Source organism: Coccidioides immitis (genome assembly GCF_000149335.2).
Source record: "Coccidioides immitis RS genomic scaffold supercont3.2, whole genome shotgun sequence".
NCBI lineage: Eukaryota > Fungi > Ascomycota > Eurotiomycetes > Onygenales > Onygenaceae > Coccidioides > Coccidioides immitis.
The window spans coordinates 3627203-3650195 of NW_004504309.1; the positions used below are offsets into that span (position 1 = coordinate 3627203).

Genomic DNA, 22993 nt, shown 5'->3' on the forward strand with positions numbered 1-22993 from the left:
TGAAACACCGGCAAAATGGAAGGTGTGAAATCGGATGGTCCTAACGTTGTGTATGTAGCTTTCTCCGAACCAGAGCTTAAGGCAAGGTTAATCCTCCCGTCGGGAGGCCAGGGACACAGTTGTTGGCACCTTGACACCTTGACACCTTGGCACCATTTTGACAGCAGTACTTTTTCTGATTGGCATTCGATCAAGTAAATGCACCTCGAAACCCTCTGCCTACAAAGTTTGATTGGTTAGTTAGATAGCCTGTACGGAGTACTCAAGGACTATTTATTGGACAATTTATTGGACAAGGTCATGTCACCTCACTTAGAGGGCGAGTGCATGCCGACTAAGTGTGGGCAATATGCGCGGTGACAGCAAACTTTTTACCGGTTAAATTAGTTAGCCATTAATAGCCGTGACCTTGTTTGTGGCACTTGCAGAGAGTTAAAGTTACAACATTTATCAAAACCTCCTTATGCTTGGAAGGAATTCTGTGGTGGACAACCATCAGCTCCTCTCTATGCCCCATGCCGATAGTACCCGGAGGCTTAGACAATATCAGCATGGCAGCAGTATATCCATTAGATCAGTGGCAGCTAAGCATTTAGTTGAATGAGTTGAAAAGAACAGGATCTGAGATCCGGACCAGCGGGTAGCTAGCACAAGAGCTTTCCCACCAACTCCATAGTCCCATCATACAGCATGTGCGTCACACATTTCCTCCATTTTGTTCTTCTATGGACCTTTAATATTTCCTCACGTCGGTCTCGAAACAATATTTTTAAAAGGTCGGCCCCACAAAAGAGTTGACAATGGATGTCAGTGAGCTGAAAGAGGACCTTGAAAGCCCCAGCATAGACCACCCTACCGGGGGCAGGGACTTCCTGATTGTATTCAAAGGTATTGTAGAAATTTTGATCTTGTCTTCATGGAATGTGGAACTTATGGAAATGATGATTAGTATCTATGGGATATATAAACTAGTGACATAATATATGCATTGCAACTCAGGTCGAAGGGCTCGTACCATCAGTAAAGGATGGCCGCCTCACTCTATAGTAGTCGCAGATAATTGTTACCATTCGTCTCAGGGTTCAAGGCATTGCAAAGATAAGGATGCAGTATTGGGACATGGCCTCCTAAGTTCTTTGTCTGAGCAAGTCTACTAGTTAGGCTTTTGCTAAGTTAATCTGGTGAGCTATCCCTCATCTTGTGATTCGTATCTCATTGCTGCTTTTCAAAACGATTCCGGAATGGGATAGTATCATGTTGCTAGTGAATTCTGCTCCTTCAGGTTCATGCACAATGACCCTAAGAATAGAAAGTAGTGTGTGGAACAACTGAATATAGTCATGCATAGCTCTGTGATTGTCTATGTGGACTGTATCCTACAGCTACATAATAAACATTGAAAATGTGTATCAAATCAATGATAACAGGGACCCCATGAAGCTCATTCCCAAGCTCGCTTCCCGCGAGTGGAGACCCCTGGCCGTAGGGTAAATCGCCAGATGTATGGCGAGTGCATTCAGGATCCGGATGATGAGATGCTGGAGAAGGTGGCTGCTGCTTGCAGCCTGGCAAAGAACTTGATTTCGGGAAATGAACAGATCGGGCTGTTTACTCGATGAATAGGATGAAAACGCTTCATCGAGGTTGGGTATGACCACATCCTGTTGTACCAAGTTTTCCAACTGTATGGCATCACATCTCCACTTCGCTTTGGAATCTGGCTGTGGCTTGATAGTCGGAAAAGTTTGCAAAGTTTCTTAACATCAGCTCGAATTATGTCTATCCGGGTAGGACTCTGAAAGGAAATTCCAATATTTGTGTCTGCTTTCGCGTGACTGAAGATCCGATAAACAAGGATTCCAGGGATCCGTACTCCGTATAATGGGAAAAGATTCATTGAACCACTCTACGCAATTGCAAAACCGCTACTCCGTACGGAGTATTCCGGACTGAAATTTAAATAAGTCCCGTCTTTGCATGGATATTTCTCGGCAAATCTCTGTCTTCGGGAGTCGGCATTCCCGAAGAACCGCCAGTCAGTCAACTAACTAGTTAACTAGTTACTTAATGCCGAATGCCGCCAATCTTGGCGATGTCTATGACCGTGCTTTCCTGTTGTCGCCTTCGGGAAGAACTACTCTGTACGGAGTACCATTCTTGTTATTACTTATGACAAAACAACTTTGATTGCTATACTACCATTCCTTCATACAATGACAATAAAATATTATCTATAAAGGTACGAGTACATAGTCCTTTGTACCTTGCACAGTATAGTTAAAGAAATCCAACGTGGATCTGAAATAAAGGCCTTGCAGAGCCAATTCCAATGATATGAAGTGGCCGCCCGGTAGATCCGGGCCACACAGCCCCCTCTTGTTCAATGCAAAAAGCTTTGTTCATTGCGTAAATAGGGAATACTAAGGGATGGCGACATGGATGTACAAAAAACAGAATTAAAGGTTCGATGCTATTCAAGAGGATTAAACACCCATCAACGCAAAAGAAGATGTACCCGAAAACCAGACACCGTAGAACGACGAGTGCAATGAATGGCTGAAACTCCGAATGCAAGTGTATCAATAAGCCCATGCAATTATGTTCTTTAATCCAAATTGATCAACTATGAATCACCATTAAATAGGAAAGCATCTGGGTGTTTCGTACATATCTCATTTCGAGGCTCAAGATCAGCCTATTTGCTGCTTACAGACCTCACCTTCTTGAAACACGCGAACTCTCCACGTGTCCTTTCTCTCAGTCTCTTGAGGACGCCGCGCATCTCTCCAAGCTCGGCCTGGAGTTTAGCCCTGGCTTCATTATTTGTTCTTCGGTCTAGTTCAAGGTATATCTGACTTTGAACCTGACCTGCTGCTTCGGTTGCGTATTGTGACATTGTTTGAGCAATGAATTCCGTGTCGAGGGTAGCTTGCATCAATGCAGGAAGGGAGTACTTGGGGCGCGACATAAAGCCTTCTAGGAGAGATTTAGATATTTGTGTGAGCAACTCGGCAAGAATTGCGTGCGTCAACGGGTGGCTGGGAGAAGCTGGAGACATTGTAGATGTTGAAGACGAAGCGCCAGGCAACGTGGTGGACACCTCAGTATGCACCATTACCAGGGTCAGCATTGTGGTGTATACGTATGGTCGGAGTTCATCTGGACGGCTCGTTGACGGCACCCAATCTGCTGACGAAATCCCATTTAGAATCATGGTATGCAAGGTGTCCACGACAGAGCGGGTATATGACTGGAATAAGCGGGTATCGATCTGCCCGAGCACATCTTGGATTGTTTTCGATTCATCTGTTAGCTTGACGGCGAAAGCACTTTCAAAACTTGTAATTAGTTGAGGTACATGCTCTGCACGAAGGGCTCTGAGATTAGATAGTGTCAAAAGTATGCGAACATTCTAAGTGGTATAAGTCAGCGACTTTGTAGAATTCCGATCGTCATAGATATTCTTCGGCTTACTCTGTTTTTGGAATCTATCCCACCGTAAACAGACACTGAAGATGGGACATCGCTACCAGTTCCAGAAAAGGAGGGACCAATGAGCACCCACTCGTCCTCACCTTCAACGTTGACAGGCCTTTCAGCATTTTCAACAAGTCCACTCAATGCTTTGTACACACTTGTTACAAACTGTGACCGCACCATTTGAAGGAGTTTCGTGGGTGGAGGCGTGACAACATCTACTGAACCAGGTTTCGTCATCGCTTCAGAAATGTAGAGTATCTTTTGCATCCCCGTAAGAATGGCACTCTCAAATGCCATAAAGTGTCCGGGCATCTTTGTCAAAGCTTTTCGCTCTAGATCACGTGTCCAGTCCTCAAGATATTTGCAGTGTTCAGCATCACTATTCCACGCGGCACATGTAGCACGGACACATCTTTCTCTAGTGCCACTGACAAGGAGCTTCAGCTGATCATATGTTGCACTACCACCTGATATTGGGCTAAGATCCGCCATCTCACTCGCTGCTGTGCCGATGAGTATTAAGAATTGTCCAAGATAATGAACGCCACTAAGTGAATTTGCATGGGGAGGCCAGAATGCAAACTCCGCCCATACTTCTCCTGTCTTGGGTAAAGGTGGTGGAATATCTTTCGGGTCAAGGTTAAATCTAGACCCGGTAGGTGTTAAGGTACCCATAGGGCTGGTTGCAGAAGGAGCAGAGAGAAATGACAAGTCATCAGGAGGAGCATCCGCGAATAGAGACACAATATTGACCTGAATGCGATTGACAAGCTCAATGATCCCATCTTTTAGCCCATTAATACTGTCTGTGGACAAGCGATGGTGCTTCCGACTTTCTCCTTCGAAACCCGTAGGGAGCAGTTTTTGTTTACTCCCGTTAATAAATGACTGCGCCGTGTCCCAGAATTCAATGACATCACCAAGCAGACCGCCTTGTACTGATATCAACTTCCTGAGAAACGTGTGTACGCATTCCCAGAATTCTAGGATCTGTTCAGTGTCGAGCGGATCGGAGTAATTTCTTGCCGCCTCTCGGATTGGTATGCGTAAATATGAGGCGACACTCTGTGGGCTGGGCTTCTCTCTGCTCGCTAGGCGACGCCTCAGAATCTCAATCTCAGCTCTCCCACGCTCACAAAACGACGCTATTCTTGTCTTTAAGTAATCGTAACGACTAAGGAGCCAAACCCAGACGGGATTATCGTCGACTCCAAGTTCTAAGAGAATTGCAATGAGATCCATATATTCTCCATCTTGGCCATTTGCAGAGAGGAGCTGCTTCGTCGATTGCGCATTGCTCAAACGCCGCCACAGGTCCCGCTTAAACGCTTGAATTTGCTTCTCGACGTCCATCCACATTCTGCCAGTAACAAGGATAGTGTGAACTTGATCCTCTGTTAAAGACCTTTGGGTTGACGTAGCGCGGTCTACAAGAAGTTTGGCGTCGTTTGCATATCTTCGGGCAAGAGTATACTGCTCAATAATCGCATCATAATCGCGCTGCTTTATGGATTTTTGCAGATCTGTGCCAATCTCGTAAATCCCACGTTGCTTTTCCACAGCCTCTAAAACTTGCTTCAGACCTTCCTCACGCTGTCGACCATTCAGGGCTTCTCCCCAAAGTTCCTCGGCCATTTCTGACGCTTCAGTAAATGGTGCATTTATTCCTTTGAAACCGTATTCATTTGCTTCTGTGAGGGCGTTCTTGCGGACGCCGGCGGAATTAGGGCCTATCTGTCTCGCATTCTGAGACAAAGATCGGTGTAAACCATTGTCATTTTGAGTGCCATCATCGCGCATCTCTTCATATACGTTGTCGATGGTAGCTTTGATCCTAACGAACTTTTCGAAGTTTGACTCTACTAGCGCTTTCAGTGACGCGGATTCCTGGTCGATTGAATCAGTCAGATAATTCAACCCCTGGAGTAATGACTGCGCTGAAGCAGTCGGACGTGTGTGTGTAAGGAAAAGTGCTGGAGAAAACGACGTTGAGGACAAAACGAATCGACTTCGTAAGCGAGCATCTTCGTCGACTGGGAGGCCTCGCTGTTTCAGTAACTCCATTACGCTCTGCGGGCCTCCGAGAGGGTCCGGTTCGTCCTGTTGAGTGGAAGCAGAAGCGATTATGGTACTCTTCCTGCGATCACCATAAAGGCCAGAGTATCTCCATTTTGCTTGGGCGGCAGTGTCTTGCGTTGAGGGACCAGCCTCATCTCTGGACTCGTCGCTTAGGTCTAGCTCTGCAGGCCATTCGTCTGGGTAGGCACTCGGTAAATTGTAATGCCGGGCGACATCTTGTTGAGCTTCCATTTCTTGAAGCTTTCGCGACGTGATGTGACTTGTGCCGGGAGCGCTCGGCAACCGACCTTCATCGCCAGCTGGTTGATAGTTATGGGCTGAAGTCTACAATTGTCAAACAGGACAAACAATGGATACCCGACAATCATTCAGAAAACAACTAACCGTATACGGTTAGGAATGAGTCCTTGCTGACGTAAATACCCGCATGGAATTTACATAATCAGCGGCGGCCATCCTTCGATGCACCAGCTTTTCAGTCTCGAACTTACCAGCTTTTGGCATTCAATCCTTTGGATTTCACTCAATTGCAGGCTATTGAAAGTTGTAAATTCTTTGCTATATCCAGCGGGCCTGGCAAGATGCTATCAGGTCGTTTTGTGACATCTTCTCTCCGGCAGTGCTCTCGACGAGCTGTGTCCACCTCCAATGTATGCCCGATCCCAGCACCCAGTTCAATACCTGGAAAGCTCCTAACGAGATAAATTTCAGAGCTCCCAGATACGATACTATGCTGTACCTGCCGCTGAAAAAATCGCTAAGTTTCCTGGTACAAAGGGACCTGATGTATGTTCCCTGCTGAACGGATCGCAATTTTTTTTTTCTTGAATTTCCTTTTTTCTCCCATGGCTACATGCGGAAGGCGTCGGAACTAAGACTCGAGTTCTTTTTAGGGCAAATATACCGTGACATTGATCGAAGGAGACGGAATTGGACCTGAGATATCGCAATCTGTTAAGGATATCTTCAGTGCTGCAAAGGTGATGACCACCTAAGCGTCGGCGTTAAATCGCAATAACAGAATGCTGAACTCGTACAGGTGCCAATTAAATGGGAACCCGTCGACGTTACTCCAATCTTAAAGGACGGCAAAACTGCCATTCCCGATGAAGCTATCAACAGTGTGAAAAAAAACTATGTTGCATTAAAAGGGCCGCTTGCTGTACGTTCCGATCCCCGAGACATCTCCGACGCCAACTTACGCTTTAATTTAGACCCCAGTAGGCAAGGGCCATGTTTCCTTGAACCTAACCCTCCGAAGAACTTTCAATCTGTTCGCAAATGTTCGACCTTGTCGTTCAATTGCCGGCTACAAAACCCCGTATGATAACGTCAACGCGGTCCTTATACGCGAGAACACGGAAGGCGAATACTCTGGCATTGAACACGTCGTGGTAGATGGTGTTGTTCAAAGTATCAAACTTATTACACGGGAAGCTTCAGAACGCGTCCTCCGCTTTGCTTTCCAGTATGCGCAAGAGGTCGGCAAGCCCAAAGTCCGCGCTGTTCACAAGGCCACTATCATGAAGATGTCAGATGGGCTTTTCTTGCGGACCGCTAAAGAAATTTCAAAAGAATTCCCGGATATTGAATTCGACGCAGAGCTCCTTGATAACACATGCTTGAGGATGGTCACTGATCCAGCCCCATACAATGACAAGGTTCTTGTGATGCCTAACCTTTATGGAGACATCCTGTCCGATATGTGTGCCGGTCTCATCGGTGGTCTTGGTTTAACCCCATCCGGTAACATTGGAAACGAGTGCTCTATTTTTGAGGCTGTCCATGGATCTGCTCCCGATATTGCTGGCAGGGCATTGGCCAACCCTACCGCTCTTTTGCTGAGCAGTATTATGATGCTCCGACACATGGGATTGAACGACCATGCTAAGAAGATCGAGACTGCTATTTTCGAAACCCTTGCAGAGGGAAAGGTGAGATCCACCATGCTCGTATCACGCTCAGCCTTTTGTCAAGTACTAATGTTTACTCCATAGACCCTCACTGGTGACCTTGGTGGTAAAGCTAAGACACACGAATATGCTGGCGCCATCATTAAGCGCCTATAAATGTGCTCTTTTTCCTCTGTACGTGCGCCGGATTTTGGATTTTCGGTTGCGTGCATACACTCCACTATTTCTTTATAGTTGAATATTAGACGGTGGAATTTCATCGAAATCTTCAATTTACATGTACTGCATTATTGGTTCCTTTGCTTCGCTCTTACGACTCGCTTTTTGATGTACAGTTGCATATATAAGGTAAATGATACGAGACTTTGCGATGTTATGTATGGCTCCTTCCTCCAGGGCAATACAATTAACAAGTGGGTATATCTATTTGTTAGCTTGAGTTAGTAGGATTCAAGCAAAAGTATACAGCATGGAATGGCGGGAAAAGGGTTATCTCCTTCTTCCTCGCCTAGTCGGAGGTCTTCCCCGCCTTGATCTGCCCCTAGTGGTCTGGCCCCTGGTTGGTTTTGAGGCCGCTGAGCCCGTCGCTTGTGACTGTTCTGCCCCGTTGGCAATCGCAGCACCTTCTCTATCTCCCCCAGTGTCGTCCCCATTGACACTCGCCTTTTCGCTTAGCCTTGACGATCGCGTACCGATAGTTCTGCGGGCCGCACGCCCTCTACGTCTACCGCCTCGCGACGGAGCAGGGGACGATCGGGGTTCTGTATGTGTACACGTTAAAAACTGCAAACAAACGGCCCAAAGAGGGAAAGAATTGGAATCGTAGGGGAAGTCTTACCATCCGTGTCTGCAATCGTGCTTTCTCTCCTCGACGGAACTGGAAGACTGGGAGGAGAGGATGAACCTTCTGGAGCTAATCTCCTCTCAAACATCATGTCACCGTATTCACTCTCTTCCAAAGAGAAGGGACAATAAGGTTCGTTGGAGACATCTACTTCTTCAGAGGCATCTGTTGCGAATGGATCTTCCTATTGTCCCACAAGTATAAGCGACTAGATCCACAGCGTGGTAAGTGGGAACTGACTCTTTCGTCCAATGCGGGAAGATTATACAATGAGTCTAATTTTTTCCATATACCCGGTATGCGCGTATGTTCATCTGTTGCGTAGCCTTGGCTTTTCATGTGGTCCGAGATAGCTAACATGCGAAAATGCTTATGCATTCCTGAGATGATATGAGTATCCGATCCAATTTCACCCCGAAGAAATCCGGTGGACAAACCTATAGGCTTCCATCTGATTATACCTTTCAGCAATGATGTCTCTTGATCGTCCGTCCAAGGATCCGCAACAATGGAATCGGCGTCAACGTCGGGTTTAGAAGAGACTTGTTGGCTCGGAGGTATGGAGGGGGGATTGTCCGCTTGCGATGTCGTCGATGGGGCTTGGGATGACAACTTTTGTTTCTTTCTAGGAGGCATTGCTGCTTGCTAAAAATGCAAATGGTTTCTGCTAAGGAATATGGGCAAGTTTGGCAGAAAATACGTAGCGAGTAAGAAGTATGAAGCTGCTGTCACTGCTTCCGCCCGGCAATGACACCATCAAAGAACAAGCAAACTCCCGTTCCTACGTTAACTAATCCAAATACGGATTAGCTCGCAACCACCGCGTTCCCGAACGAATCACAATGGTAATGGCCGTGTGCTTGCAGCAGGTCGGGTGTGTGATGGAGAGCAATCCCTTCGTTACTCTCAGCTGAGAGCTTTGCGTCTGTATATAAGCTTGCGGGCAATGCAATCGCGAGCATGGAGCTCCAAAACATCAATGATCCTTTTACTCTAGAATCCTCCAGAGAGCCATCTTTCTTCAAACTCCAACCTCAAAAGCCGTTGGAACATTTTGCTTGGGACGATAGCTTGCCAGGTAATGTTTACACGCAACATACGGATAAATTCATCGCATAATCCAATAAGTTACTAATTGACCGCACCTCTCTAGACCTTGCTCACGGTATTTTTGAAAGCCAATCGCATGTCTTTGTTAAAGATGACTCAAACATATACGCTTTGAATGTGTTCGGAGATGAGCCGTCGGACCCAATCGAATCAGCGCCGCTTTCATCTTTTTCGAGTCGCGTTGGTGGGGATCATGTTAGTGGTACTGATGCATTGAGTGACACTGGGGATATCTGGGAGCTGAAAAGCGTTTCTGACACCGCTCCGGATGATTGTTTGCTGAGGGCCTGGGACACGTTTCCTGACCACAGACGGTCATATAAGTCATCCAGTCCTACATATCTTAGCGAGTCTGGATCACATGGATTCGATGTCGCACTCACCTTCTGGGCAAGCCAAACCGGCCTTGAGGACTCTGGGCGCGTAGTGAGAACAGATATCTTCATGCTTTCCCTTTTCAAACTTGGCATGGGTTGGAATTCTATCTTTTTCCGATTCAATGAACAAACCCGAAAATTTGAAAAGGCAATGAGGGACATTCGCATATCCGGGATAAGCCTAACATCTTTGGATGCGTTTATCGACGAACTTCTCCACTGCGGATCTCAAGTTCGTCGTGTGAGAAGATTCCTTGCGTCTGTGCCAACTAAGGCTAACTTACCTGCTGCGTTAGCCAATCTCTCACGCGCGCTATATGTGATACTCTATAGCCTGGAGAGTCAACTGTTCGAACGTTTTAAGTCCGGTCCATCATTGCTGGAGACCCAAATGCTTTTTAGACGCTCACAATGCGTGATCAAATGCCTTGTTGATATAATTGACACACTAGAGAATACAACAACAGAAGGTGGTGTTATTTCATCTATCTTCATCAAATGCGACCATCTTGCCCATGAATTTCTTTGGTTGACGGATATCTTGCACGAAATCCTAACTATCACGGCTGGAAGTTGGCTCTTCTATATTGCGAAACTTCTCGGTCTCCCTGTCGGTTCTCTTGGAACCGAGATGTCCAATGGAAACTATTTCCATGTTCCGATCCGCGAAATAAGCCACACCACGCGGTATCAACGGGATTTTGAAACAGGACTGCAAGCTATCTCCAGTGAAATGCCCGGAATCATCAGTTCTGAACATTCTGAAGCTATCCTCGAGAATGCCAAAAGCCTTCGCTTCCTAAGGTGTTTCCATTCCGACCACCCACTTTCTCAGCAATGCAAACCGTATGATCCTGTTTCTCTAGTTTCCCCATCCTTAGAATGTGGTTTCACTTGGGGAGACATGGATCGAATCCAACAGAAAGCCAAGGCTTATGAACAAAACGTGCGTTCCGAAATTTTGAAGTATAATCGGAGAGGCGAGAGTTTTAACCAAGTTGATGGCGAACAAATGGAGACAATCCATGAAGATGCACATGGTATTGATGAACCAATCAGCAGCATATTCGAGCTTTCTGATTTGGACGACATCGCACCCAACCGACCCCGGATCTTGGAGAGGTCTGAATCAATTGCTTCACATAGACTTTACCGTCTAATTTCAGAGAGCCCTTGCGTCAATGCTGAGCGAAGTCTAGGTGTTGAGTTACCCTTTGGGCCGCCGTTGATGTCGGCATTATACCTGTCATTTGCACCGGTCATCTCGGCGCAGACGAGGCTCATTAACTTTTCGTGCCTTCACCTCCTTTTCAAGAAGCATAAGCTTAGAGAGCACCTGCATTTGCAATGGCGCTTTCAGCTCTTCGGGGACGGTGCTTTTTTATCGAGATTGTCAACTGTTCTTTTTGACCCTGATATGCAGAGCGGTGAGCGGAGATCTGGTGTTGCGCGGGGTGGAACGTCGACAGGTCTCCGCCTGGGTAGCAGGGACACATGGCCTCCTGCAAGTTCTGAACTTCGGTTGGTGTTGATGGGTTTACTGACAGAGTGTCATGCTGAATATGAGAGGTCCAACTCTACGAGTCAGTTGGACGCAAACAAGACCAAAAAGGAGCTACCAGGTGGACTGAGTTTCTCTATTCGAGAGCTTCCTGATGAAGAGCTCGTCGAATGCAAAGATCCGAACTCTGTCAAAGCGCTCGACTTTCTACGCCTCCAATATACGGCCCCACCAATGTTAGAAGACGTTGTTACCTCGCGAAGCCTCGGCAAATATGATCGTATTTTTAAACATTTGCTTAGGCTACTGAGACTTCTCTCCACCGTCCGTGGGCTGGTGCGGAGTCAATCGAGTAATCATTCACACCCTAGCCTAGCTTGCGGACACAGATTTTGCTTCGAAGCCGTGCATTTTATACAGGCAATTGGCGAATATTGCTTCCATATCTGTGTTGGCGAGATTTGGCGTAAATTCGAAAGAACTTTTTCAAGGATCGAGAGCTGTATTGACGACGGCGACATTGACGGAACAATTGAGCATGCGAAAAGCCTTCGTCGACTGAGAGAATACCACGAAGACGTTCTCGATCAAATTCTATTTGCTATGCTACTAAGCAAGAAGCATTCCCAGGAATACGCTTTGCTTGAAGATATATTCGGCACCATAATTACATTTTCATTGCATTGGAAGGCAGTTAATTATCGAGAGAATGTTCCAGCTTCCCGCGAGCAGTCGATACGAGAGTTACATTCGGTATTCAGAAAACAAATTGGGGCGCTCGTTCGGTTCTTAAGGGGATTGGGGAGTGTCAGATCAGCCCAAAAAAGGACGAGGCATGACGACTTGGGCGCATCGAGGACCGAACGGGCCATGGATGTTGATATCAACACTATTTTCGATCATTTGCTGTTGAGACTTGACATGACTGAATTCTACTAGTGTAACATACGCGAGCTGTGTGAACGAGTGGACCCCCTTTTCTTCTCCCATCATAACGGCACAGCATGAGATTTATAAATTTAACCACCAGGTCCCAAATAGATATCCGCTCGAGTAATCATAATATTTGGGAATCGCGCCGTGGATTCTTCACCGCTCGTGGTCTCATGGTAATGTATGCGTCGACTTGTTTCTTCTCCTCCAAGGACATAAGCCAAAATCCCAGACAGCGGTCAATATTCCTCTAGCCAATGACTCCGAGAAAGGGCCATCTCCAACCCCTATTTCGTAGCAAGGAACATACTGGCCTAGTCGACCTGTCAAAATCTTTTAGGACTCAAACGCCCTCGAGTCCTCCTTGAAGGACATGGGATTCGACCTCATTTGAGAAATGGTAACACCCCCCCCCCCCCCCCCCCCCCCCAATACTCGTCTAGGGCTCCGCGACTATTCTCTTCACCTTCTCCAACAGGACTTTGCTTTGTCGTCCGAGCCGCTGTTTTCCAAATTGATCTGGTCTCTTCGCTCTCATCATAGCTTGTCGTTCTCTCTCCTTTGCATCTTTTAGCTTCCTTCGTGCCTCAATTTCTTCCTTTCTTTTCTGGGCAATCTGCATCTCTTTGGTGAACGGCGAAGGTTTTGGTCGCCGCTCTCTGCGCCGTGGCGTCTCTCTTATGCTTTTCTTGGCCGGTAGGTAATCAGGATCCTCCTCGGGGGCATCCAACCTCGCCTGACGGTCGGGATGCAGCTCTAGGGACGCCGGTGCTGGCTTTTCGCTTGGTTCTTCGAAATCTCTGTTCGCATTGGTAGATTCGTCATTATCATAAACTGACTTCGACTGCGTAGCCACGAGCTCCTGGGCTTTTATCTTTGCGTAGGACTTTTTGATTTTGGCCTTGTGGATGAGCTCTGATTTGATTTTTTGGACTACAGGTTTAAAGAGTGAGCGTTAGTAAGTGTTACCCCGGCTTGGGGCTTCAATTTCGGCATACCTTTTCTTCGATATGTGCCATCGGGTAGATTCGCGGGCCCAACGGAAAAACCTTTTCTCTTTTTGTGCTGGCCATTTTCAACGTCATCAGCGTTGTCGCGTGGTCTCTTTGGCGCCATGGGCATCTCCTGTTTCGTTCTGGTTCCGTGAGTAAAATTCTGTCAAAAAGACGGGATCTTTGCGCCGAGAGGGAAAAACGTTTGGCTGCAGCCCAGATAATGAGCTAATTTGTTAGATATGAAGGGTAAGGAAGTGTTTCGGATGGCTAAAAAAGAATTTGGTTCATTTGTGGGTAACAAGTTACGGAGCAGAGCTCCTAAAAGATCACGAAACACATTTGACTCGACACGGCCCTGGTCGCATTCAGGACGCAATCGCGGATGGCCCTGAAATAAAAATGTGACGTTAATACAGACTGGCCCGTCCTCTGGCGCCCAAGCCGAAAGCAAAAAAGCAATAACTAATCACTGTCCAAGATTGCTGCTGGCCGGCGCTGGCTTCACCGGAATACGCTTACCTTGATCCACCCGCATCCCCGCCACCGGTGCCACTTCACTCCCTGGCACTCTGAGGATAACTCCGTCATTCCGGCACTGACGAGCCTGCCACGTTTTGCCCGCCCGTTTACGGTTCACTTTTCTTTTGCAGTGTTTGGATGGACTATTTTATCCCGCCAACATGCCCATTTTTCAGGATCCAGATCGCCAGAGAGACTGCTCCGATCCGCCATGGCCTGATGACCGCAGTTATATACAGTGTCCAGCTGATATAGAGCTTAACGGCCGGCACGACAAAGTTATGACTGATATCACGCCTCGAGAATCCAGGATGGAGTCAGAAAATCGGCCAACTCTTCGCACGAGTAGTCGAGAAGAATTAATTCAGCGTATTAAACGAGGAGAGAGCCCTACGTGGGTGCCCAGTCGCTCAGTAAGTAACACCACATATACAGCGCTTTGATGCACTTTTTACGTCCCCAGTGGCCCTTTTGAGTCTATTCAAGTGTGTAAAGCAGTCCATTTTCCCGGATTGAAGGAGAAGAAGCGAAAAAGTGTTCTATTTGTCCGTCTGATCGGCTTATTGGACACGAGCTTTGAGGAACATCTCCAAGTTCATCTGGCAGAATGGTGCTAACATTTTGGATTGGAAAAAGCTGGAGGAATACTTCGCAATACATGGAGATGATCCTCAGACTAGACTTGAAGAATTGCAAAAAAGAGAGAGACTGTCTGTCTCACCATCAAATGAGGAGGGATCGGAGTCTCCAGAGCGGTGCTCGCGAAGTCAAAGTCGGTGTGGCCCATTACTGGATTCTCCTATAGAGATCGAACGTCCGCGCTCAGCTCTACATTCTGGTGATTTTCGTGAGCATTCACCAGAATCCCCAGAAAAGCTGCAAGAGGGCAACCTTGATGGCCAGTCCGGTTATCAGGTACTATCGACGTCACCACCGGCCCCATGGTATTTAGGTTCGCCTGAGTCACGACTAAAGTCTTTATCATTTCAAGAGGAGTCATCACCAATGCCCGCCATGCGGCCTCTCCCATCGCTTGGTCGATTAAGGGCTCCCTCAGTCAGCTCGTTTTCTGCAAACTATGTGCTTAAGCCACCCACAAGCCCCCTTGTACACCAAGCCAACAATCCTGACCTCGATATGCCCCACAACATTGATTCGCTTGACTTGTCTCCATGCTCGGAAAAAGCGAATCGCCGGCGGACACTGCCGCCCGAAGCTTTTCAAACATCACAGCACATCCACAGCTGGGGCCATGGCTATGGAACATCGCCCGGTTTCAACCACCGAGAAGGGGTATTCTCACATCAGGGACACCGGCCACGGAGATCCCTAACCTCTGGATTCACACTTCAGCCAGCGTCGTCTCCTCAGAATTCTTTCTTGTCCCGTATCAGACGTCCTTCTCAGTCATCAGATGCAGCCCCATTATACCATGCATCTATGGTTGGATCTTTTGAAGAATCTATTCTTCGAGGCAGAATGTCTATGTCTCCGTCAAAACCACTTGACTTCACTGCCCAGGTTGGAGTGCTGGGAAGAGGTCAATGCAAGGCTAATTTGAAATGTCCACCCCATGTGACAGTGTTGTTTCCTGCCGTTTTTTATAGCTATCCTACATCGAGCGGTGGAAGGACTATCTCAGACGATAGCCCAAGCCCGTATGTTGGGTACATCGATATCGAAAACTCGTTTCCCGGCGAAGTTCGACCGCCTAGGAAAAGTTCTAGGCAGACAACGATACCCCCTAGAAATCCTTTCCCAACTCACGCAAACGAGGAGCGCATTCCCCAAAAGACCCAATCATCGCCGCAAGAGCGACGGGTTCGGGAAAAGAAGTCGCGTCGACCGCAGTCTGCCAAGTGTCCGCCTGGTGGCTGCTACCGGATCCCACAGCAAGGTCAGTTGCAGATTGTAATAAAGAATCCCAACAAGACAGCCGTGAAGCTGTTTCTCGTTCCATACGACCTTGAAGGGATGGAACCTGGAACGAAGACTTTTGTTCGACAAAGAAGCTACTCCATCGGCCCTGCCGTGGACTCGCCCTTGACATCAGGGACGGTTCTCGATAGCAGCATAGCGGAAAGCTCACAAGGCCCTGGCGGCAGCGCTGACGATAAGCCAGTCCTCAGGTACCTCATTCACGTCAACATCTGTTGCCCATCAAAGGGCCGCTTCTATCTTTACTCTGGGATTCGTGTTGTCTTTGCAAATCGAGTTCCAGATGGTAAAGAGAAGCTGCGCAACGAAGTGCATTATCCTGAGCCTCGGTATAGCCCCTATAAACCGGTGAAGGACACTAGTGCTAGCATGAAGATGGAACCCCCACTGAGGAGAAAAAGTGATGGTCCTGGATTTAGACTGCAGGGCTCAGTCGACGCAGGAGAACGCCTCCCCTCCAAAACAACACAATTCGGCGCTCCTCTACCCACCCCTCAACCGTCAGCTCCATCGATGTTCCGTAACAGAACAAATCCTATTGCACCACGTGAAATGACAATGGCGATTGACCCCGATTATATACCAGAAGGCAGATATGTCCTTGAATCTTCCCCATCACAATCTCTGGCGGGCGTATCATTCCCACGCTTCGAGCCATCCCCCCCGCAGATACGAGCATATATGTCCAGGTCAGACACGCAGGAGGAGACGTGTAGTCTGCGAGAAAGTGACGCTGGCTACGTCAAACAGACCCGACCGCTAGGCTACGCGCACAACGGTGTTGAGAGCCTGTTGGCGCAAAAACTGCGCAATTTTAATGAAACGAAGCAGGAACTTCCAGATCCAGAAATATAATTGACCAGCTTACGACAACCTATACTTTACGCCCCTTACTTACCCCGTCTTATGATATTTATTCGTCACAATAGCTCATCTGAGAATCGATAACTCTACTCGCGGCTCTGGGATACATGCTTTGAATATTGGTCTTTTGGTGTTCTACGGTGTCAGGATTCTGTGAATACTTGTTGGATTTTACTCTGCTCTATACCCACTAATGGACAATGATAGTTCATTTTAGTCCTGGTCGTTTGGAAAAGTATCGTATATGAATTACAGTCACTGGGGAGTGGGTGATAGCTGACCTAGGACTCATTCTAAACTAGCTTGGTAGCCATAATACTTGTGGTAGTTACCCATAGGTTTCGGTAGTAGTTAACACTAGAAACAAGATGGAAACCTGTCTAAGATTTTTTGCTGTTCGCACCCTTCTTGTTCTATACACCAATGCAAACCAGCAGAAAATGTGCATGAGATGGAAGTACAGGTCAAACCTAGCCATTTTCACCAGGAACCATACCAAAATTGTCCAGTTATGTATACGAGACTTTCGCCCGAGGGAGTGGGGTGGGAATGGGCATGCATCCTGCCGAATGATAGGCCGTCGACTGAAACCCATTATCCCGCATGTTCAACAATTTCACTGACCAATACACCATCCTTGACATAGCTTCGGATTTGCTCTGGAACCGGGCATTCCTTAGCATCTGCATCTTCAATACCCTCCTTAGGTGGTAGGACAATATTAACGCTCGTGCATTTGCTGGTTAATATTTCCGTCCCTAAGCTAGATTGGCTAAGGTAGATAGTTCCACTATCTACCTGATCCAGCATTACGGTGGGTGCAACTCCATCAATCTGGAGGGCAAACTTCGGGGACTTGATAACATCCAAGCTGCTCACAAGAGAGTCGACAATGATGGAAACCCCGTTGCAGTTATCGATCGAGATCGCGTTGGCCTTGTTGCTGACTTTGATGACAGTCTTGTTGCAACGAGAGATAAGAATGGATTGAGTCAGTTGAGCAGAAATCTCTATGACACCCTCAGGGCTGTCGTAATGTTCGATAAACCATTTGTTGCCATCGAGATGCTTTCGTGGTGGCTTCTTGGCTCGCATACTCTCAGGCTTAGGTTTCTTGCTTGGTGCAGGAGACTTGCCACGAGCCGTTGGCGATTGCGGGCCGCGGTCAGGAACTAGAGAGGTGGCTCGTAGACTCGGGTTCTTATGCGTCATCTCAGATTTGTCAACTTTGCGTAGACTTGAAGTAATTGCGGAACCCTGGTTCAATTGTTCAAAAACTGCAGACATATCATTGTTGGAGGATGTTTTGAGAGTTGGAGCAGCACCAGGAGGCGGAGGTGGTGGGACACCCAAAAGCTCAAGGTTAGGCAATGGTGGAGGGGGAGGAGCCGCGGCGCCACCCGCAGGCGGTGCGGCGGACGAGACCTGTTTTAGGGCATCAATAACATCAACACCATCTTTGTTATTCCACGTCACGCCTCTCGGGAAATATTCTTTAATATAAGCAATGAGGGATTTGAAAATGCTGTAGTAAGCTTGGATATAGGAGATGTGGGTTTTATCTCTGCAAGCAGGCAACCACGTTAACCTTTTTGAAACATAGAAACTGGAGGGAATCCTTACTTCTCTTTATACTCAGTGAGCACTCTATTTCCGTAAAATTGAGCGCCACCCAATATCTCGGTAACAAATTCTGCAGGTCGGCTCTCAAAAAACCATCCCATCGACATTACTCCCTCCGAAACTGCACTGAGGTGGTTGAACAAAGGAGAGGGTCTGTTGCTGTCTCGGATATTATTAATCTCATCCGATGCTCTCTGCAGCTCGGTCAGGAGCTCCGGAGGCTGGCGGTCGGGCTTTTTAGCTTTTGTTGATACGAGCAGATACTTCCTTTCCGCCTCGAAGGCTTGAAGTACTGCTTTCGACTAAAGGAGATAATTTAGACCAATCGTAATATTTTTCAGCCCATAGGGGGTTCTAGCCTACCTGTTCCGCAACCGCATCTCCAATCTTCTGAGCGATGTCCACAAAAGACTTCACTTCCTTGTTGATGAGCTCGTCGAATGCTTCAATCGATCTTGGGAGTACCTCAGCAGAAGGGGGCAGTGGAGGGGCCTTCTGCAGTGGTTGTTGCGATGGAGCGGTTTGAATAGCTTCTGGAATAGGATGAGTGGTCGAGCTTGGACCCTCGACCGAGCTGGCCATATCCTCTAGGCGAGAGGTTGCGGCTTCGAGCCTGAAACCAGATCACATCAGCAAAAACTCTGCAATTTCAGGAAAATCACAGATAGAGTACACATACCGCTTAATGAGAGTAGTAAAATTATGCATATGACCGTTGGAACTCATGGTTGCGAGGGATGCGAGGTATCCTTTGACTTGACAGTGAAGTTGACTAGATAATTGGTTCGGACGACGATAGAGAGCTAGCAATGACAGCTGAGAGGGGTTATGTCCAGGCCCTCTGCAATATCAGTTCCCTTGGCTTTGGGAGGATTCGTATGGTGTGGTCTGCTCTTGCAAACGAACGGGTCAACCAGGAGGTCTTCAGGAGTTGCACATGAAGCACGTCGATCGTCATAGCTTGGTAATAATACTGCGGATGGGACCAACTTCCCGTAATCCTTCGTACGACGGTAATATTGGTTTGTCCGTCAACACCAGCAGAGACGGAGACTATAGGCATCTACATACTTCCAGAGATCGCATACAGGCAACCGCTTTGATGGTCGATACACGGTGTAGCCGGCTTTCTGCCTCAGAGCCGCAAATTGACTTTTGCACCCTTGGGATGTTTATAATTGGTGAGTCCAGCCACCCGCGCTTCGTTTTGTATTTGCAGGACTAACGTGGTTGAACCGCAGATGAAATCGAGTTCGAAGCTCCAGCACCGCCAGTGAAAGATATTATTGGCGGGGCCGGGGCATATGCAGCTCTGGGGGCCCGTCTTGTTGCCGGAAAAGAATATTCAAACTCTGTAGGCTGGATTGTTGACTGCGGCTCTGACTTCCCGGAAGCCATTAAAGAGACATTATTAACGTGGGATACCCATTGTATATTTCGGGAAGACCCAAATCGTCTCTCTACAAGGGGCTGGAATGGGTATGGTCCCAACGAGAAAAGATGTGGGTGATTGTGCTGCTCCTGGAGATGGGACCGATTGGTAAGGCTCATTTTTCTCCAGATTTTAAGTATTTGACGCCCAAGTTACGTCTGGATCAAAATTCGCTCACAAGGTCATTGTTGATGTCAAACACGTTTCACATGGTTTGCTCTCCACTACGTTGCTGTGAACTCGTCCAAGGCATTTTGGAAAGAAGGGCCGACGTCCTGAGAAGGCTTGACTTCAAGTCTTCTAGAACCATTGCTAGACCTATTTTCGTCTGGGAACCCGTCCCCGATAGGTGTTGTGAAGAGGAACTGCAAAACCTTTACAAAGCTATTCGTTATGTTGATGTGGTCAGCCCCAATGAGAACGAACTAGCTCGATTCTTTGGTAAGACAACATGGGAAAAACGAAATGGTGAAGATCGAGAAATGGCGGAGGCAATTGTTCGAATGGGCATCGGCCCGTCAGGCGACGGAACGCTTGTTATTAGGGCTGGAAAAGATGGCTGTTACACTTTTTCTCGACACGGGGTGTTGCATTTGCCCGCGTTTAAATTTGTGGATGTAGTGGACCCAACTGGCGCAGGAAACACATTCTTAGGGGCACTGTCACAGGGCCTCATGAGCCACGGTCGTACACCCTTCAACATCATACATGAGATGCTTGGTGGTTCAAAAGCGTGGCAGGACATACAAACCAAATGGGGTGATGAAGGAAAGCTTCCTGCTGCATTGATCTGTGCTATTGTGGCAGCTAGTTTTGCCATCGAACAGATAGGCATGCCCAAAATCTCATTGCCAGCCGATGGACTCGAATATTGGAATGGGTCACATTATACAGACCGCCTTCTCCTGTACAAGGAACAATTTATGGACATGTATGATACAGTTTCAGAAAGATAGAATCCAATCATTTCAGCGAAAAAGATATGTCTCTAAGGAAAGCGGGAACGCCATGGGAATGTAGGAAATTGGTGAGAAACCTCCATCAGACTTCCGTTGATATCACGAGGACTCCTTCGCCGATTGTTGTCTTTCGTGTTCGATAATTTGTTTGCTCCACCTATTTGTACGAGTCAGCGACAATGTCTCCCTTCCGTAGAGGTCCAGAGAACATACCATCTGCTTGGGAAGAACCTGCCCGGCTCAGGGAACTTTGTTCGAAATTCTCGTTCAGCGCTCAAGCTGAATGCCATAGCCGATATTCCGAAGATTACCGCACCCATAATGGCTGTGTTGGCTTTCCAATTCGCAGGCTGGCAGTACCAGCCGCCGGCCGGAGACCAGACATGCTTGGGATAACTAGGCAAGTATGGTCTGTTAATTTGGACGCAATTGGACAAATTAAACAGTTATTTGGAGTTGCTTCCTTACCGAACTCGTGGTCCTCCTCCCATTGTGAACGAAGGGCAGGAATGCAGCTCAGAAATGCTCGCGGGGAATGCTGGTTTCTTGAAAATCGCCTTCCATCATCGTAGAAGTCGGTGCCGCAGGTGGTTGCGGCGACAATCTGCACTAGTCCCATAGGGGAATAGTCACAGCATTAGCGCCTCCCTCACCTGACCCCATGCAAAATCATGAAGCTTTCTCTTCAATCCAAAGATTTCGATCGCGATAGAAATCCAGGCCGCCCGTCCTTATCGCTGTACGGCTTCAATTAGAGTCGACGACACAATCTACCGCCGAAAAAGGAATCACCGCCGAACCGGACCCCAATGAAAAGGCTACAGCTCCTGAGATGGAGCGGTTCAGTGCTTTCGCCGCGGATAAGGCAGCCGACCTGTACCAGAAGCACGCAGTCTTTTCTAACTCTCATACGGCACCAATCCTCCGCACCCTCTCCGCCCCTGCCAGAACATGAACAAAGTAATAATCTGGATTTTGCGATACCTTCTCCCTCACAAGAAGCGGTATTAAAGTCCGCGAAACTTGCCGCCCTGCATTCCCGACTTTCCCTCCCCGAGAGACTTCCGCTTCAAACCCTTGCTAGAACACTGGTGGACTCCTCAGCTGATCCCTCTTTACAATTCAACAACAAATCCTTTGCCGTACTGGGAAGCAAGCTCCTATCCTACTATACCTCCGAGCACATTATCTCTACCTATCCGCGTCTGCCAATGGGCGTAATCTGGGCTGCTGTGTGGGCGTACGTGGGACACAAGGCCCTGTCAGCTATAAGTCAGGAATGGGGTATTGAACATGCCGCCGCGCCTGGCTGTGAAGTCGACCCTGGGCTCCTTCAGTTCAAAAGACTGCCTCCACAAACAGATATAGTCGAAAACGGGCACACACTCCATCGCGGTGTGAGCGCAAGGATTGTGTACGATAACGAGTTCGGCGAGCGCCCGTCACAACCCTCTCCCGGCGTTGAAGGAGTCCCAACAACTCAAGCGAATGCAACTTTCGTCCAAGCGCTCATGGGTGCTATCTACCTACACTGTGGACGCCCAGTTGCGAAACAATTTTTCAAAGAGCATTTTATGAGTCGTCAGCTTCCCGTAGCTGACCTTTTTAGCTTTGCCCAACCCACGAGAGATCTCACCAAGCTATGTGCTCGAGAAGGTTTCGAGCGCCCGGTCGCTAGGATTATCAGCGAAACCGGCCGTCTCAGCAGACACCCCGTCTTTGTGGTGGGCATATTCTCCGGGCAAGACCTGCTGGGCGAAGGATCTGGCCCCAGTTTGACAGAGGCTCGTTTCAGAGCAGCTGTGGCTGCCTTGAAGGGATGGTACCTTTATAGCCCCCTTACAGTGAGGGTACCGAGTTCGACGGAAGAGAGTGACGCCAAACCATGGGAACCGGCAATGGTAGATCCCGGTGAAATTATTGTATAAGAAAAGGACATAGAGCAATTGGGGCAACAGGAGAATTTGGGTTTGCTTCTTTGTTTATCATTTTGTACAATATTTGGCGTTGTTTGTTGTCTTGAATTTACTCGTATTTGCCGTATCGGATTTCAATACACGCATACGTTGATATCCTTCAACCGGCGAAGGCAATATTCGAGAGCATTCGAAAGGGAGAGCAACGCGATTTCTGCTCATTACTGGAAAAGGGCCTCTTTAGTATGCTCGCTGGTATTTCCATAGATTTGTCTTGACGATGGAAACATGATTCTTGATCGAACTCACTTCATGACCCTAGAATTGGTTTTTCAGAACCCCACGGGACTTTCCTGTTAGCATGTCGCTCTGAAATTATGTGTTCCATGAGTATATCTTGCTCGCTCTCTCGAGAGTCAGGACCAAGATCCGAAATATAGCGATCTTTAAAGGCAATGGATCAGAAACACTATCCAATGCATCAACAACGGACCTACAGCACATATGGCT

At 47.8% G+C, this 22993-nt stretch overlaps 11 protein-coding genes across 11 annotated transcripts; 6 read left to right on the forward strand and 5 right to left on the reverse strand.

The window, feature by feature from the left end:
* Positions 1–800: 800 nt before the first annotated feature.
* CIMG_13087 (uncharacterized protein) lies at positions 801–1491 on the forward strand (the record flags this gene model as incomplete). Its single annotated transcript, XM_004445361.1, has 3 exons — positions 801–888; positions 1048–1156; positions 1383–1491. 3 exons carry the CDS (start codon positions 801–803, stop codon positions 1489–1491), a joined length of 306 nt encoding a protein of 101 aa, XP_004445418.1.
* Positions 1492–2377: 886 nt separating this feature from the next.
* On the reverse strand, positions 2378–5844 carry CIMG_06835 (exocyst complex component Sec5). The gene is made up of 2 exons (XM_001242938.2): positions 3475–5844; positions 2378–3412 (listed from the first exon to the last, which is right to left on the reverse strand). Exons 1-2 carry the CDS (start codon positions 5788–5790, stop codon positions 2696–2698), a joined length of 3033 nt encoding a protein of 1010 aa, XP_001242939.2. The 5' UTR covers positions 5791–5844; the 3' UTR covers positions 2378–2695.
* A 172-nt stretch (positions 5845–6016) lies between these two features.
* On the forward strand, positions 6017–7749 carry CIMG_06836 (isocitrate dehydrogenase, NAD-dependent). Its single transcript, XM_001242939.2, has 6 exons — positions 6017–6209; positions 6271–6345; positions 6453–6539; positions 6599–6721; positions 6774–7493; positions 7557–7749. The coding sequence occupies exons 1-6, from the start codon at positions 6141–6143 to the stop codon at positions 7626–7628; spliced, it is 1146 nt and encodes a 381-aa protein (XP_001242940.1). The 5' UTR covers positions 6017–6140; the 3' UTR covers positions 7629–7749.
* A 160-nt stretch (positions 7750–7909) lies between these two features.
* CIMG_06837 (CT20 family protein) lies at positions 7910–8969 on the reverse strand. Its single transcript, XM_001242940.2, has 4 exons — positions 8754–8969; positions 8557–8696; positions 8311–8500; positions 7910–8233 (listed from the first exon to the last, which is right to left on the reverse strand). The coding sequence occupies exons 1-4, from the start codon at positions 8950–8952 to the stop codon at positions 7962–7964; spliced, it is 801 nt and encodes a 266-aa protein (XP_001242941.2). The 5' UTR covers positions 8953–8969; the 3' UTR covers positions 7910–7961.
* A 289-nt stretch (positions 8970–9258) lies between these two features.
* CIMG_06838 (gamma-tubulin complex component GCP6) lies at positions 9259–12243 on the forward strand (the record flags this gene model as incomplete). Its single annotated transcript, XM_001242941.2, has 2 exons — positions 9259–9394; positions 9470–12243. Exons 1-2 carry the CDS (start codon positions 9277–9279, stop codon positions 12241–12243), a joined length of 2892 nt encoding a protein of 963 aa, XP_001242942.1. The 5' UTR covers positions 9259–9276.
* On the reverse strand, positions 12215–13551 carry CIMG_06839 (uncharacterized protein). The gene is made up of 2 exons (XM_001242942.2): positions 13236–13551; positions 12215–13170 (listed from the first exon to the last, which is right to left on the reverse strand). The coding sequence occupies exons 1-2, from the start codon at positions 13357–13359 to the stop codon at positions 12677–12679; spliced, it is 618 nt and encodes a 205-aa protein (XP_001242943.2). The 5' UTR covers positions 13360–13551; the 3' UTR covers positions 12215–12676.
* A 361-nt stretch (positions 13552–13912) lies between these two features.
* Positions 13913–16940, forward strand: CIMG_06840 (uncharacterized protein; the record flags this gene model as incomplete). The annotated part of the gene is made up of 2 exons (XM_001242943.2): positions 13913–14164; positions 14388–16940. The coding sequence occupies 2 exons, from the start codon at positions 13913–13915 to the stop codon at positions 16542–16544; spliced, it is 2409 nt and encodes an 802-aa protein (XP_001242944.1). The 3' UTR covers positions 16545–16940.
* CIMG_06841 (adenylyl cyclase-associated protein) lies at positions 16780–19050 on the reverse strand. The gene is made up of 4 exons (XM_001242944.2): positions 18856–19050; positions 18540–18789; positions 18177–18478; positions 16780–18117 (listed from the first exon to the last, which is right to left on the reverse strand). Exons 1-4 carry the CDS (start codon positions 18900–18902, stop codon positions 17148–17150), a joined length of 1569 nt encoding a protein of 522 aa, XP_001242945.1. The 5' UTR covers positions 18903–19050; the 3' UTR covers positions 16780–17147.
* A 105-nt stretch (positions 19051–19155) lies between these two features.
* CIMG_06842 (PfkB family carbohydrate kinase) lies at positions 19156–20605 on the forward strand (the record flags this gene model as incomplete). Its single annotated transcript, XM_001242945.2, has 3 exons — positions 19156–19357; positions 19418–19678; positions 19738–20605. 3 exons carry the CDS (start codon positions 19156–19158, stop codon positions 20562–20564), a joined length of 1290 nt encoding a protein of 429 aa, XP_001242946.2. The 3' UTR covers positions 20565–20605.
* CIMG_06843 (uncharacterized protein) lies at positions 20369–21090 on the reverse strand. The gene is made up of 3 exons (XM_001242946.2): positions 21036–21090; positions 20781–20963; positions 20369–20724 (listed from the first exon to the last, which is right to left on the reverse strand). The coding sequence occupies exons 1-3, from the start codon at positions 21056–21058 to the stop codon at positions 20667–20669; spliced, it is 264 nt and encodes an 87-aa protein (XP_001242947.2). The 5' UTR covers positions 21059–21090; the 3' UTR covers positions 20369–20666.
* A 203-nt stretch (positions 21091–21293) lies between these two features.
* On the forward strand, positions 21294–22800 carry CIMG_06844 (mitochondrial 54S ribosomal protein YmL3). Its single transcript, XM_001242947.2, has one exon. It carries the CDS (start codon positions 21377–21379, stop codon positions 22493–22495), a length of 1119 nt encoding a protein of 372 aa, XP_001242948.2. The 5' UTR covers positions 21294–21376; the 3' UTR covers positions 22496–22800.
* The last annotated feature ends 193 nt before the right edge of the window (positions 22801–22993 follow it).

What these genes read in the sequence shown, in the direction of transcription:
- CIMG_06835 (XM_001242938.2), bottom strand. Translation starts at nt 5,790, where the DNA reads ATGGAAGCTCAACAAGATGTCGCCCGGCATTACAATTTACCGAGTGCC. An exon ending in GGATAGATTCCAAAAACAGA is followed by an intron (nt 3,413 to 3,474) that starts GTAAGCCGAAGA and finishes TATACCACTTAG; the next exon opens with AATGTTCGCATACTTTTGAC.
- CIMG_06836 (XM_001242939.2), top strand. Translation starts at nt 6,141, where the DNA reads ATGCTATCAGGTCGTTTTGTGACATCTTCTCTCCGGCAGTGCTCTCGA. An exon ending in ATATCTTCAGTGCTGCAAAG is followed by an intron (nt 6,540 to 6,598) that starts GTGATGACCACC and finishes GAACTCGTACAG; the next exon opens with GTGCCAATTAAATGGGAACC. An exon ending in CATTAAAAGGGCCGCTTGCT is followed by an intron (nt 6,722 to 6,773) that starts GTACGTTCCGAT and finishes GCTTTAATTTAG; the next exon opens with ACCCCAGTAGGCAAGGGCCA.
- CIMG_06837 (XM_001242940.2), bottom strand. Translation starts at nt 8,952, where the DNA reads ATGCCTCCTAGAAAGAAACAAAAGTTGTCATCCCAAGCCCCATCGACG. An exon ending in AATCAGATGGAAGCCTATAG is followed by an intron (nt 8,697 to 8,753) that starts GTTTGTCCACCG and finishes ATATCATCTCAG; the next exon opens with GAATGCATAAGCATTTTCGC. An exon ending in CACGATTGCAGACACGGATG is followed by an intron (nt 8,234 to 8,310) that starts GTAAGACTTCCC and finishes GTACACATACAG; the next exon opens with AACCCCGATCGTCCCCTGCT.
- CIMG_06839 (XM_001242942.2), bottom strand. Translation starts at nt 13,359, where the DNA reads ATGCCCATGGCGCCAAAGAGACCACGCGACAACGCTGATGACGTTGAA. An exon ending in TGGCACATATCGAAGAAAAG is followed by an intron (nt 13,171 to 13,235) that starts GTATGCCGAAAT and finishes TTAAACCTGTAG; the next exon opens with TCCAAAAAATCAAATCAGAG.
- CIMG_06841 (XM_001242944.2), bottom strand. Translation starts at nt 18,902, where the DNA reads ATGAGTTCCAACGGTCATATGCATAATTTTACTACTCTCATTAAGCG. An exon ending in TTTACTACTCTCATTAAGCG is followed by an intron (nt 18,790 to 18,855) that starts GTATGTGTACTC and finishes ATCTGGTTTCAG; the next exon opens with GCTCGAAGCCGCAACCTCTC. An exon ending in CTCACTGAGTATAAAGAGAA is followed by an intron (nt 18,118 to 18,176) that starts GTAAGGATTCCC and finishes GCCTGCTTGCAG; the next exon opens with AGATAAAACCCACATCTCCT.
- CIMG_06843 (XM_001242946.2), bottom strand. Translation starts at nt 21,058, where the DNA reads ATGGGAGGAGGACCACGAGTTCG. An exon ending in GGAGGAGGACCACGAGTTCG is followed by an intron (nt 20,964 to 21,035) that starts GTAAGGAAGCAA and finishes ATACTTGCCTAG; the next exon opens with TTATCCCAAGCATGTCTGGT. An exon ending in AGGTTCTTCCCAAGCAGATG is followed by an intron (nt 20,725 to 20,780) that starts GTATGTTCTCTG and finishes TCGTACAAATAG; the next exon opens with GTGGAGCAAACAAATTATCG.
- CIMG_06844 (XM_001242947.2), top strand. Translation starts at nt 21,377, where the DNA reads ATGAAAAGGCTACAGCTCCTGAGATGGAGCGGTTCAGTGCTTTCGCCG.